Source organism: Triticum aestivum, chromosome 1D (genome assembly GCF_018294505.1).
Source record: "Triticum aestivum cultivar Chinese Spring chromosome 1D, IWGSC CS RefSeq v2.1, whole genome shotgun sequence".
NCBI lineage: Eukaryota > Viridiplantae > Streptophyta > Magnoliopsida > Poales > Poaceae > Triticum > Triticum aestivum.
The window spans coordinates 479,802,075-479,813,605 of record NC_057796.1 but is presented as its reverse complement, the minus strand read 5'-3'; the positions used below and the strand labels follow the sequence as shown (position 1 = coordinate 479,813,605).

At 51.1% G+C, this 11,531-nt stretch overlaps 2 protein-coding genes across 5 annotated transcripts; both read right to left on the bottom strand.

Annotated features, from left to right (window-relative positions):
• Positions 1-384: 384 nt before the first annotated feature.
• LOC123183220 (3-ketoacyl-CoA synthase 11) lies at positions 385-2,770 on the bottom strand. Its single transcript, XM_044595983.1, has 2 exons — positions 2,521-2,770; positions 385-2,387 (listed from the first exon to the last, which is right to left on the bottom strand). Exon 2 carries the CDS (start codon positions 2,150-2,152, stop codon positions 593-595), a length of 1,560 nt encoding a protein of 519 aa, XP_044451918.1. The 5' UTR covers positions 2,153-2,387; positions 2,521-2,770; the 3' UTR covers positions 385-592.
• Positions 2,771-4,067: 1,297 nt separating this feature from the next.
• Positions 4,068-8,599, bottom strand: LOC123183221 (uncharacterized). Of its 4 annotated transcripts, XR_006492473.1 has the most exons (9): positions 8,381-8,598; positions 6,727-6,769; positions 6,547-6,639; positions 6,380-6,442; positions 6,207-6,302; positions 5,970-6,047; positions 5,798-5,890; positions 5,351-5,429; positions 4,529-5,264 (listed from the first exon to the last, which is right to left on the bottom strand). XR_006492473.1 is itself a non-coding variant. In XM_044595984.1 (8 exons), the coding sequence occupies exons 1-7, from the start codon at positions 8,551-8,553 to the stop codon at positions 5,801-5,803; spliced, it is 636 nt and encodes a 211-aa protein (XP_044451919.1). In that variant the 5' UTR covers positions 8,554-8,598; the 3' UTR covers positions 4,068-4,407; positions 5,798-5,800. The 4 variants fall into 4 exon arrangements, 3 of the variants coding, with proteins under 3 accessions (XP_044451919.1, XP_044451921.1, XP_044451920.1); XM_044595984.1 differs by lacking the exons at positions 4,529-5,264; positions 5,351-5,429 and adding an exon at positions 4,068-4,407; XM_044595986.1 differs by having other exon boundaries at positions 4,530-5,429.
• Positions 8,600-11,531: the final 2,932 nt, after the last annotated feature.

Genomic DNA, 11,531 nt, shown 5'->3' with positions numbered 1-11,531 from the left:
ACTTTCAGGATTATTTTTTTCTTTAGATCAAGAACTTTCAGGCGGGGTTAAGCGGGCATACGAAATGTGCATGGACGGAGGGCGTGAGTGGATGAGCGACAGCATCGCAAGTATGAAGCACACACGCGGAAAACATTGTGAAAAAATCGGTTTCATCGACCCCGGGACCAGACAGACAAACAGGGACCGATCGTATTCCGAGAGTTACCTGCTGCCGTGACGTGAATAACTTGCGATTTGCTCGTAAACACAGTCACGTCTCAGTGTGGTTTACGTAACCGCAGAAATCCACAAGCAAATAAATCGCAACCGCGTACAGTGTCAAAAAGACGGAGGGAGTATGTTTCATCCATGATGAGATCGAGCACATGAGAGAAGAAGAGCTAGAGGATCAACAAAAGACTTAGTAATCTCATCAATCAGATCAGATACAATAATGGCAAACCCCAACTAAATTAATCATACCTAGCTTGACTGACTCTACTGCTACCAGATAGTAGTACCAATGCAACCACAACCCCAAGCAGCTCGCTACTGCTAGCTACAGACTCGATCACTCGACCAAAAGACGTACGTACGTGGCTCTGGATCCTTATTCCTGGGTGTCGCTGGATGGAGTTGGAGGATCGATGGCGGAGAACTTGGGCACGGGCACGGGGAAGCGGTGGATCTCGTCGGCCCAGGGGTTGCCGGCGACGTCCCTGGGGTTGGCCGGGTTCACCGACCGGAGCGCCCTCCACACGGCGCTGTTGCACTTGAACCCGGACCCGAAGGCGATCTGCCAGGTGCGGTCGCCCTTCCTGATCCGGCCCTTGGCCTCGGCGTAGGCCAGCTCGTACCACAGCGAGCTGCTCGACGTGTTGCCGAACCGGTGCAGCGTCATCCGCGACGGCTCCATGTGCCACTCCGTCAGCTGCAGGTTGCTCTCCATCTTGTCCAGCACCGCCCGCCCGCCGGCGTGGATGCAGAAGTGCTCGAACGCCAGCTTGAAGTCCGGGATGTAGGGCTCCACCTTGGCGTTCACCAGCTTCTTGGCCGCCAGCGTCGCGAAGAAGAGCAGCTGCTCGCTCAGCGGGAGCACCAGCGGCCCCAGCGTGGTGATGTTGGTCTTGAGCGCGCCGCCGGCGATGCCCATCAGGTCCTTGGACAGCGACACGCCCCGCTTGCCCGACTCGTCCTCCTGCTGGTACACGCACCGGAACGCCTTGTCGTCGGCGCCCTTGTGCGTGCGCACCGTGTGCACCAGCTGGTACTTGGAGCGCCGCCGCGCCGACCGGCGGTTCGAGAGCAGGATCGCCGCGCCGCCCATGCGGAACAGGCAGTTGGACACCAGCATGGAGCGGTCGTTGCCGAAGTACCAGTTGAGCGTGATGTTCTCCATGCTGATCACCACGGCGTACGTGCCGGGCTGCGCCTGCAGCAGGTCCTTGGCGAGGTCGACGGCGATGAGCCCCGCGCTGCACCCCATGCCGCCCAGGTTGTAGCTCACGATGTTGCCCCGGAGCTCGTACTTGTTGACGACCATGGCGGAGAGCGAGGGCGTGGGGTTGAAGAGGCTGCAGTTGACGACGAGCACGCCGATGTCCTTGGGCTTGACGCCCGTCTTGGCGAACAGCTGGTCCAGCGCGCCGAACATGACCAGCTCGGCCTCTTTGCGCGCGTTGGCCATGGAGGGGTTAGGCGGGAGGTTGAGCACGGCCTCGGGGAGGTACGTCTCCTCGCCCAGCCCGGAGCGCTCCACGATGCGGCGCTGGAACTCGACGTTGTCGTCGGTGAAGGTGCCGAGCTTCTCGGTGCAGTCCATGAAGCGGGCGCGGCTGCACTTGCGCGCGTCGTCGGGCTTGTAGCAGGCGAAGTCGACGAGGTAGACGGGGCGCGGGCGGGTGGCGAGGTAGGCGGTGCAGGCGGCCACGAGGAAGGCGAGGCAGGCGAGCAGGGAGCCGAGGCTGTGGTGCAGGACGCCGGCCCAGAGGTCGGCCAGGTCTTGCATCGTGAAGGTGGAGAGGTGCGCCGCCACGAGCCCCGGCAGCGGCGCCACCGCCAGGTACGCGCCGTGCGTGATCAGGTAGTGGTAGCCCAGCTTCACGTACTTGAGCTTGACCGACCGCGTGAAGTCGCCGCGCGCCGGGGCGGGCTGCGCCGGGTCGGCCATCGCGGCGGCGGCGGCCCGGCGGCCGGAGGAGGAAAGGTTGCCTATGGTGGCAACGCAAAGATCGTCTGGGGGTGGGGGGGAGAGGCCGGCGGGAGCGGGGGCTGTCGCGACGGATCGCAGGGCTCGGCGGGTTTCGCTCTGGGGCTGGGGTTTGGAGTGTGCCGCCCTGGCCACGCAGCCGCGGGCTTATATAGGTGGGATGGGACGACCGGGCCGGACTGCCAATCCTAGAGACCTGCAGAGACATGACATGAAGGAGTTTGAGTTGATTGGTTAGGCCACCAACCTGCTAAACATCTGAGCTTCTGAAGCAGTAGCAGTAGTAGGTTTCGGAGATGAGCGGATCACCGGACGCGTTACGTACGTACGTGAACGTGATCGTGACCGCGACGGGCACGAGGAAACACAGCGTACGTACGTACGTACGTACGTACTACCTGGGTCGGGATGCCACCACGCACGCACGCACGGAACGGAGGCCCGGCACGGCACGGCGCGTGCGTGCGTGGCGGTCGCAGGCAACCGCGGGCCGGGGGGCGCTCGATCACGCTCCCGGCGTGACCGGCCGGCATGGTGACCACGAGCGGCCAGCGGCCGGGGGGCGAGAAAGAGGAACTACCTAGCTAGGGAGGCGAACGACCCCCACGCGACGTGCAATGCCGCTGGTCGCGCGTCGGGGCGCGAGGGGGCCGGGGAGCGGCACGAAGGCGCGCGTCTCGCCGCCACTCTCGGGGGCGCGGTTTCCTCCCGCCTTCGCTGCACCGCAGGTACGCACGTCACGATCTTGTCCCCGACCGCGCAGAGTTTTTCCACGCGATGGCTGGGGGTTGGGCCGGTGGGGTGTCCGGTACCGGTAGCCGGATTTTCCATCCCTTGGGCTGACCGAACCTGCATGGACGGACGACCGTCGCCGGTCAGCCGTCAGCGGCTCGTGTGAAAAACCTGGATGATTTCGCGATCAGATAACAAGCGATATTTGACACCGTTGGATGACACGTTGCTTTCCTCGCGCAGGCAAGTTACAGTTACTGATCGTCGCTGTCGCGCCGGAACCGTCCCGGCAAGCTTCCTGCCTGCCGGCCCTCTCTGCTTTCAGGTGAGTGTGAGATGTCAGAGTCTCTCTTGGTGTTTTTTAGTAGCAGCAGGTCTCGCCGCAATGCACGCTGACCTGACCCGTCAACGGACGGGCTACTTCCATCCATCCAAGACGTGAGCTGACCGGTGGCCAACAAGGAAAGAGGAAGCATCGAAGACGAACTCGCGCAGATCAGCCAGCAAACGGAACGGCACGAGCCCGCTTGGTGAATGCAGAATGATTAGATAATACTAGCATCTACGGCTGCGGACACCATCGGGCGCGTCCACGGGCAGTGACCAGTCCTCCTTCTGCTCCACATCCTTTTCCTCCAAGTTCTCCTCCGATCCACCACGTCCGGAGGTAGCCCCACGGCAATCCGGGCTTCGCGCATGGCTCGGATCTGCTCAAGGAGCTGCAGCCGGTGCTCCGACGTTAGATAAGGATAGCTCCTCATCCGTCAGTGTGGTGACATGGCTACTTGATTGTGGCGACGGACGTTGAGTGAAATGTGGGTGGCGCAGCGGACGGGAGGAGAGGAAATGTGGACGAGTAGGGTTCCCGATGCCAATGTCCGACTTAAATAGCCGGGCTAGGGGCCTTGCACGGCGCGCCGGAGCACCGACACACGACGTCATCAGTCTGTCAGAGGATTCGAGCTTCGGACTGTTTCCTATGGGACCTGACCGTCAGTCCGACACGGCGGACACGCCCGGGCCTTCCTATATCCGTCTCAGATTTGGGCTGGATATGAGGGCTGCCGATCAGCCCGGACATTTGAGGGCCATCTAACGAGCCCTCTAAGTCGTATTTTTTGACCGGTCACTAATTTGAGGAGGATTTGAGGGCGCCCCACTATAGATGCTCTTAGAGTAAAAAGGAAAGCGTCTGGTGAGGTTTGGTGATTAACCATGGCTTCTTCCGACAGAGACAGCGCCTTGTGTTGTGCTCTGCTCTGCTCAGCAACCAAAGGTGAGAGTGAAACGGGCATGTCAGGACATGTATGGTTCCCTTGCGGTCCATGTCGTCTTCTCCCATGGTGTTTTTTAGTCTCAGCAGGTCTCGCCGCAACACGCGCTGACTGACTGGAAATCTGGAATAATCGGATGAAGCAGCATCCAAGATGACTCAGGCGCTTGCGCAGCGGGACCGCCTTCTTCTTCTAATTGATTGGTCAATGCTGCAGGGAGAATGATCATATCATCAGAGTAGAAAAATAGGATTTTGGAACAACAGACATTCAACCTCGATATCCAGAATCTGAGTGTTTAATCAACTCAATCACGCAAGTGCATTATATACTATACAAAATTAGCACTGGAGTACTTTACGAGCTTAACCGCGACTCTTATTTTCTACTACTTGTTTTGTCTTGATAACGACTCTTTTCTGTACATTTGACGGTATGGTTGACTCAACCACGCAAGTATACATTACAAAATTGATTGACAATGCAGAACCTTCTTCTTTTAGATGAACACCGGAGAACTTTTTACAAGCTCTGTTTTTTAGGGGTGAACTTTCTACAAGCTCATTACATCCGTAACTCTTCTCTTCTATACACTTGCTTGTCTTCATAACGACTGTTTTCTATGCATTTGACGGCATTATACGCAAAAAAAAAAGAAGCATTTGACGGCATGGTTGACACGACGAAACGCCTTGCAGAATGGGAGCACACCAGCCAAACCTCCCGCAGATTCGTTTCATTGATGTGCTACTCCACATGTGGCATCGGCATCAACGGTGACGATCATCTGCACCATCCGCGAGCTTCGTCCTGCTGCCTTCTCCTCTTTCAGCTCTCCTCTTTCAGGTGAGTGGCATGTCAGACTGGTAGCCTTGAGGTCCATGTCTTCCTTGTGTTTTTTAGAACCAGCAGGTCTCGCCGCGACACAGGCTGACCGGAAAGGAACCCGTCAACGGACAACCTCGACCGGCACAGGTGAACTGACCGGTCGCCAAGATCGAAGGAGGAAGCATCGAAGACGAACTCGCAAGTCAGGCACTCGCGCAGATCGGCGATGAGACGTGCTTCTGATTGGTCAAACTCAGAATGATATAAGAGTAGATAGAAAAGGCTGAGGCAAGTTGCTGGTGTCTGGTGAGGTTTGGTGAAGAACCTTGGTTCCTTCCGACAGAGCCCGTGTGTTCGGCTCAGCAACCTTTCCAAGATATCCAGAATCCGGGTGTTTTGTCCACCTATGGAACCAAACAATTTTCATACAAAAATTAATTTACAAGAAGTGCGATTCTTTTCTATTTCGAAAGCGATTGTCTTTCTTTTTCGAGTGGGCGAAAGTGATTGTCTTGTGTAGCTAGATCTGGTGGTATGGCTGACATGATGACATGGTTTACAGAATAGCAGAACGGGGAACACACCAGACCAATTCTACCACAAGTTCTTTTCTGTGTTTACTGTGACATCTACATGGACAACGTCGCAGCGATGACTATATCTGGACCATCAATCAGCTCATAGTTATGCTGCTAGTTTGCTAGGTATATGTACCGGGACTTCGGATGTACATCGAATAATATGATGGCAGCTGAGTGTTATATGTACATGCCTGTCAATAAGCAACCCCGCCTGAGAATGCGTCCCCGTCGTCGTTGGTCAAGCTCTCGGTTAGCCAGTAACCATCCCATGAGCCGCCAACTCTCTACAGCAGAAATCCGTTCAAAATAGGCCGGTAGCTGGAATGTTAGGAAACAGGGAGATGTGGTGACCGTGACAGGTACCTGAACCATTGTGAACTGGAATATCTCTTCTTCCTCCGGGCGAGCTCCTCGGACCCAGACTCTCTGCTTAAACCGGTTCTGTCGGCACAATGAGATCGATGAGATAACCTTCGTTAAATGTTTTACAGAAGCGACTGGTAATCGTGAATTTATTTCAGCATGATGATACTATGCTTTTATCTGGTTTGTTTTTTTACTTTGACTCATTCAAGCAAGTAGAAGGGTCAAGGGGGAAACCTCTTCAACCCATAATCTGCTTAATATCTCTCTTTCTTTGTGGCCAAGCAGCACTCTGTAAGTCGAATGGTGAAATATCCGCCGGAAACGCTCGAACTGAAACAGTATCGGCAGCAATTAGTAAGGATGACAACTGTTGACTACCAACAAGGAAATATTTCTAGCTTAATTACCTGCCCAAGATCAAACTGTCGTCCAAAATAAGTTGACCTTTCAAATGGATCAAAGCCTGCAAACTAGAGATAACAGGACTGTTTAGATTGACATAGCTTTCATCAGCAGTTCAGCACAATGCCAGAGAAAATGAATAATTTTCATGCCCATGCTATTAGCCTATTACCCGGTACATGACCTCTACCCCATAATCCGGGCGGGGTTTGTCATTGTATTTCAAGGCCTCAAGCTGGTACTCCACTGCTTCTTCTGCATTAAACTGAAAGATGGAGTACCATGCTGAACGTGTAAGCTTGGCACTTGAATATTATGATATTTGAAAGTTTGTTTTCAGTTGGGGAATTACATTCAACCTGGGGCCCAAAGGCTTCTTCTTGCGTGTTTCAAGCCTGAATAAGAATGGAAATAATGAGACAGGGAAACAATAGACAGATACCATATATATGGTAATACACAACATGTGCAATGCCAGCCTAACTGTTACTCCCTCCGTCCCATAATATAAGACGTTTTTTGACACTACACTAGTGTCAAAAAACGTCCTACATTATAGGACGGAGGGAGTACTATATATCAGGATGCTCGATTAGCTTCCTGCCTACAAGAATACTTCATGGGCAAAGTTACGCATGTCACAACTGCTAGTTAACTTCTCACTCTAATTTGTGAAGATGTTATCTGCCAACCACTTTGCTTCTCAGTTAATTATGCAATTCTGGAAGGTAGGACCAAAAGTAAAATGCGCGTGGAGAATACATAACACCAAGTAGCAGAGGTAACTTTTAATCGGATCAGTAGATCAACACAGAGAAAATAAAATGTCGCACTAAAAACATGCAGTTGACACACATTCCACATGGAAGAAATGGCTGGATAGACTTTGATTAGATAAGATTTGGTTTGCTAGGGATAAGATTTAGTTTGGTTCCTGTAGGAGATAAGAGGTCATCTTATGTATGCCCACAGCATAAGGGGGTTGAAGAGTTGTGCTTCCCTCTGCCACACCAAGAGAAGGACCCCAAACGCCCTCCTCCTCTCAACCACATCCCTCCCTACCTCCTCAGGCCCATTGAACCAGTACATAACATGCTTCTCAGGTCTAACTGTCATGGTGTTGGTATATCTACTCAAGCAAATCCAACTGACTGAGTAGCTGGCATGATGCCTGGCACTCTTGCGCCCATGCCTGTACTATCTATAGCTAAGGCCGTGACTCTTTTTTAGATGAAAGGCATCTTCCTGGCTTTATAAATCAGTGAAGCCCCAAACGGCCAACTAGAGTATCAGTTTAACATTACAGCCCCAGAAAAGAAAAGGCAACAAAAGTAGGACTGTTTTAGTAGTTTAATGGACTCTGGGCTCTGGCATAGCTAATATGGTATGTCGTCGTTTGATAGAACACCAAATCACGGCATTGGTGTCAGTTATATTCATCTAGTACTCTTTGTTGTAGCAAAAATGAAGGATGGGGACTTGATAGTTGGCTACTTGGCTTTATCAAACCGTGAGATTAGCAGTTCATTTAATCTGATCGCTGATGGCCTTTGTCAAGCCTGCACACTACTACTGCAGGAATGGAGGTAATTTTTGTCATCGTCGATAAGAATAACATGTCAATGATTTCCAGTGGCATGCAAAACCGAGTCAAGATATGCATCTGAATACACAATCTGGCTAGAAAATTGCAGTTTTTCTTCTTCTAATTTTGATCTGATCCTGAGTCATACAGTATATCCTAATGGAAACAGTGCTCCTTCTTCCATGCTGAAATTCTGAGCATATACCCCATTCTAGATGCTACTAGATGACAGGAGAGGGACATCACATCCCTAGAAATGCCCACTGCCCAAATTCTCTGCCTTGCTACGCTACCCAAAATTCCCCCAGTCTGCTACCAGGTAATCCAATCGACAAAGAGTTTGGCATGCGTGAGTATCCAGAGCCAGGAACGAAACACGACAGGGTAATCGAAGCTAGTAGTACGGGACGGGGGTACCGACCAGTCGGAGGAGAGGAAGTCGGGCACGTCCGAGGCGGAAGCGGAGGCCGAGACTCTGAACCGGCCTGCCGCCGCAGCCATGGAGGGACGCGCCGGGCAGAATCCGCCGCGGACTGGGACCGGCGGCCGCCGGAGAGCGATGGGCTTCGCGGTCGCGGGAGCGGGCGACGCCATTGCAGCCACGGTGGTTTCGTGTCCCCTTTTTCCTCTCCGGTTAACTCTGTCCACTGACGAGAGTGAAATAAAATAAAATAATGAGTTTTTTTAGCAAAGAGAGTGAATTTTCTTAATGGGCCAATACTCTTCCTCCAGGGCCCGTGCCAAGGCGATTCGTCGAGCCCGTTACAGCCCATGTACTGCGATTTCTTAGGGAGCAGATAGTAAAGCCTTTGTGTTAATTATTATTTTTATTACAGTAACATACATTAATTTTGTCTCGCTAAAAAAACACGTTATTCGAATGTGCTCTTACACGTTTTTTTTAGAAGACACTCAAAAGGGCATCTCATATCTTATACTCTCTCTCCGTCCAAAAAAGCTTGTCCCAAGCTGGAGTAGTTAACAAGAAAAACAGTAGATAATATGTAAAAAAACAAAATACATTGAAAATCATATTGTTTGTCTTCTTCTTTCGCTTGCTTGTCGTTCACTGAAGCTTGAAAAATGCACTGAATAGACGTTAAGGAATAGGGACACCTACAAACGCCCTTATCGTACAAGGCTTTAAAAACTGAAATAGTCACTCGCTGTGAATTATCTTTTTTTTTGCGGCAAAACATTCAAACTATTTATCTTCCGTTATGGCAGTACAACGAACAACAGAAATAATAAAAATTACATTCAGATTCATAGACCACCTAGCGACGATTACAAACACTGAAGCGAGCCGAACGCGTGCCACGTCATCGCCCCTCCCTCGCCAGAGCTAGGCAAAACTTGTTGTAGTAGAGCAACCAGTGCACCAGAATAGCAACCGCCGCCGATGAAGACTAGCGTAGGTCGGAAGGATACAACCTGGAGACACACCAACGTAGACAATGACGAACAGATTCGAGCAAACCCACCAAAGACAGATCTGCCGGAGACACACGCCCACCTTCCGCCTCGATCGGGCGCAGAAACTCTGGTCGGTTTGCCCACCGCAATGATATCAAATTATTATCCGTCACAGAACTTCAACTATCCGTCATCGAACTTCAACTAGTAAATGTGTATGTGCAATGCACATTGATATTTGGGAAGAAATTAATTACACATTCATATTAGGTTAGTGGAATGCCCAGCAGTTGCGGGTGCAAAAAGCCTAGTAGTGGCGGGCCAGGCTCTCAGGGCCGTCCGCCACTAACCTCCTGCCACTGCTATTATGGCATCAGTGGCAGGCCGCCGCCCGCCACTGATGACAGTGCTGTAGTGGCGAGCAGAAGTTATGGCCCGTCACAACTATAATCTCTGCCCACCACAACTATAATCTCTACCCGCCACTGTTGTGTGTATTAGCAGTGGTAGGCATCTTTGCTGCCCGCCACTGGTAGTGATGTCGGCATATAGAGAAATTGTTGTTGCGACAACATTTTTTTGCTGCCGTGGCGGTCAAGCAGTATTTTACACTCAATCATCCCATTGCATTGAAACAATCATATTACAACGGTGTTACAATAATTAAGATTATTAATGAAGCAAACATATAGTATAAGAAGTGTAGGGCAACAAATAAACATGTAAAATTCTCAACTCATAAAATGAACAACGAATCAAGATGTTTTGAAGCACTGTATCGCTTGCAATGATTACCGCAATATGTCTTCGACTCGGTGAAGTCGTTCTTCATCTTGCTCTAACTGGAAGTGAAACTTCCCATCCTCATTTACAACATCTTTGTTGATGATTCTGGCCAACACCTTTTGGAGGCGGCCATGCTCTGTTAATAGTTCCCCTATGTCCATGTCCCTCTCCATCTCTTCGGACCACTTGATGATATGGCTATGATTACGCAAATATCTGCTTTTCTTTAAAAAGTCGTCCATGATAGCCATGAAACAATATCCAGACCTATGAGCGATTTCCACATTTTGTTCTTGATAGCAACAAGCGCTAGTGAAGAACTTGAATTATGAATGTTCTGTTATAGTCTCTCTGACGTTCTTACACTTGGCGAGAGCATCCTTTAGAACCTTCTTCAATCTGGTCCATTGCTTTTGAGGGTGTCTCTTCGAATCGAAGAAGTAAGCCAAGCCCTGCATCGGCAATAGAGCGATTTTGATCCAATGTCAGTCACTGCGCAAAAAATAAAGAAATTAGCATTGATGAGATCAAACCACAAGGCCATTTATATGTTTCAAAATAAATCAGTGAACGTTAACGACTTACTTGTCGTAGTATGGCATGTTAGTGTCAAAACCGGCGGATCTCGGGTAGGGGGTCCCGAACTGTGCGTCTAGGATCGATGGTAACAGGAGACGGGGGACACAATGTTTACCCAGGTTCGGGCCCTCTCTATGGAGGTAATACCCTACTTCCTGCTTGATTGATCTTGATGAATATGAGTGTTACAAGAGTTGGTCTACCACGAGATCGTAATGGCTAAACCCTAGAAGTCTAGCCTAGGAGTATATGGTAATGAATCTGTCCTATCCGGACTATGCCCTCCGGTTTATATAGACACCGGAGAGATCTAGGGTTACATGGAGTCGGTTACATAGGAGGAAATCTTCATAATCGGTCGCCTAGCTTGCCTTCCACGCCAAGTAGAATCCAACCCGGACACGGGTATAGTCTTCGGTCTTCATGTCTTCATAGCCCATCAGTCCGGCCCAACAGATAATAGGCCGGACGCCCGGGGACCCCTTAGTCCAGGACTCCCTCAGCAATGGTCGGACACCACCAAAGACGTTGGCCTCGACTGCAATCATTCGGACACTCCGGTAAGTATTCAATCGTCGTACACCTTTCATCCAAGCATCTCTTGACAAGACACTGAGCAACTCATCCTTATACAGGACTGGATAAAGAAAGCGGTGTTAATCTGGTGTCCGGCGCCCCTTCCCGAAGACCCTGCGTCCGCCCTACTGACGCGGATGTTGAATCCGACACCATACCTGGTGCCTGCAGAGGGGGGCGAGAGCAGGGAGCCTAAAGGCGATGCCCACCCTGAG

What these genes read in the sequence shown, in the direction of transcription:
- LOC123183220 (XM_044595983.1), bottom strand. Translation starts at nt 2,152, where the DNA reads ATGGCCGACCCGGCGCAGCCCGCCCCGGCGCGCGGCGACTTCACGCGG.
- LOC123183221 (XM_044595985.1), bottom strand. Translation starts at nt 8,553, where the DNA reads ATGGCGTCGCCCGCTCCCGCGACCGCGAAGCCCATCGCTCTCCGGCGG. An exon ending in GGGTAGAGGTCATGTACCGG is followed by an intron (nt 6,443 to 6,546) that starts GTAATAGGCTAA and finishes TGTTATCTCTAG; the next exon opens with TTTGCAGGCTTTGATCCATT. An exon ending in GCAGATTATGGGTTGAAGAG is followed by an intron (nt 6,048 to 6,206) that starts GTTTCCCCCTTG and finishes TTGTGCCGACAG; the next exon opens with AACCGGTTTAAGCAGAGAGT.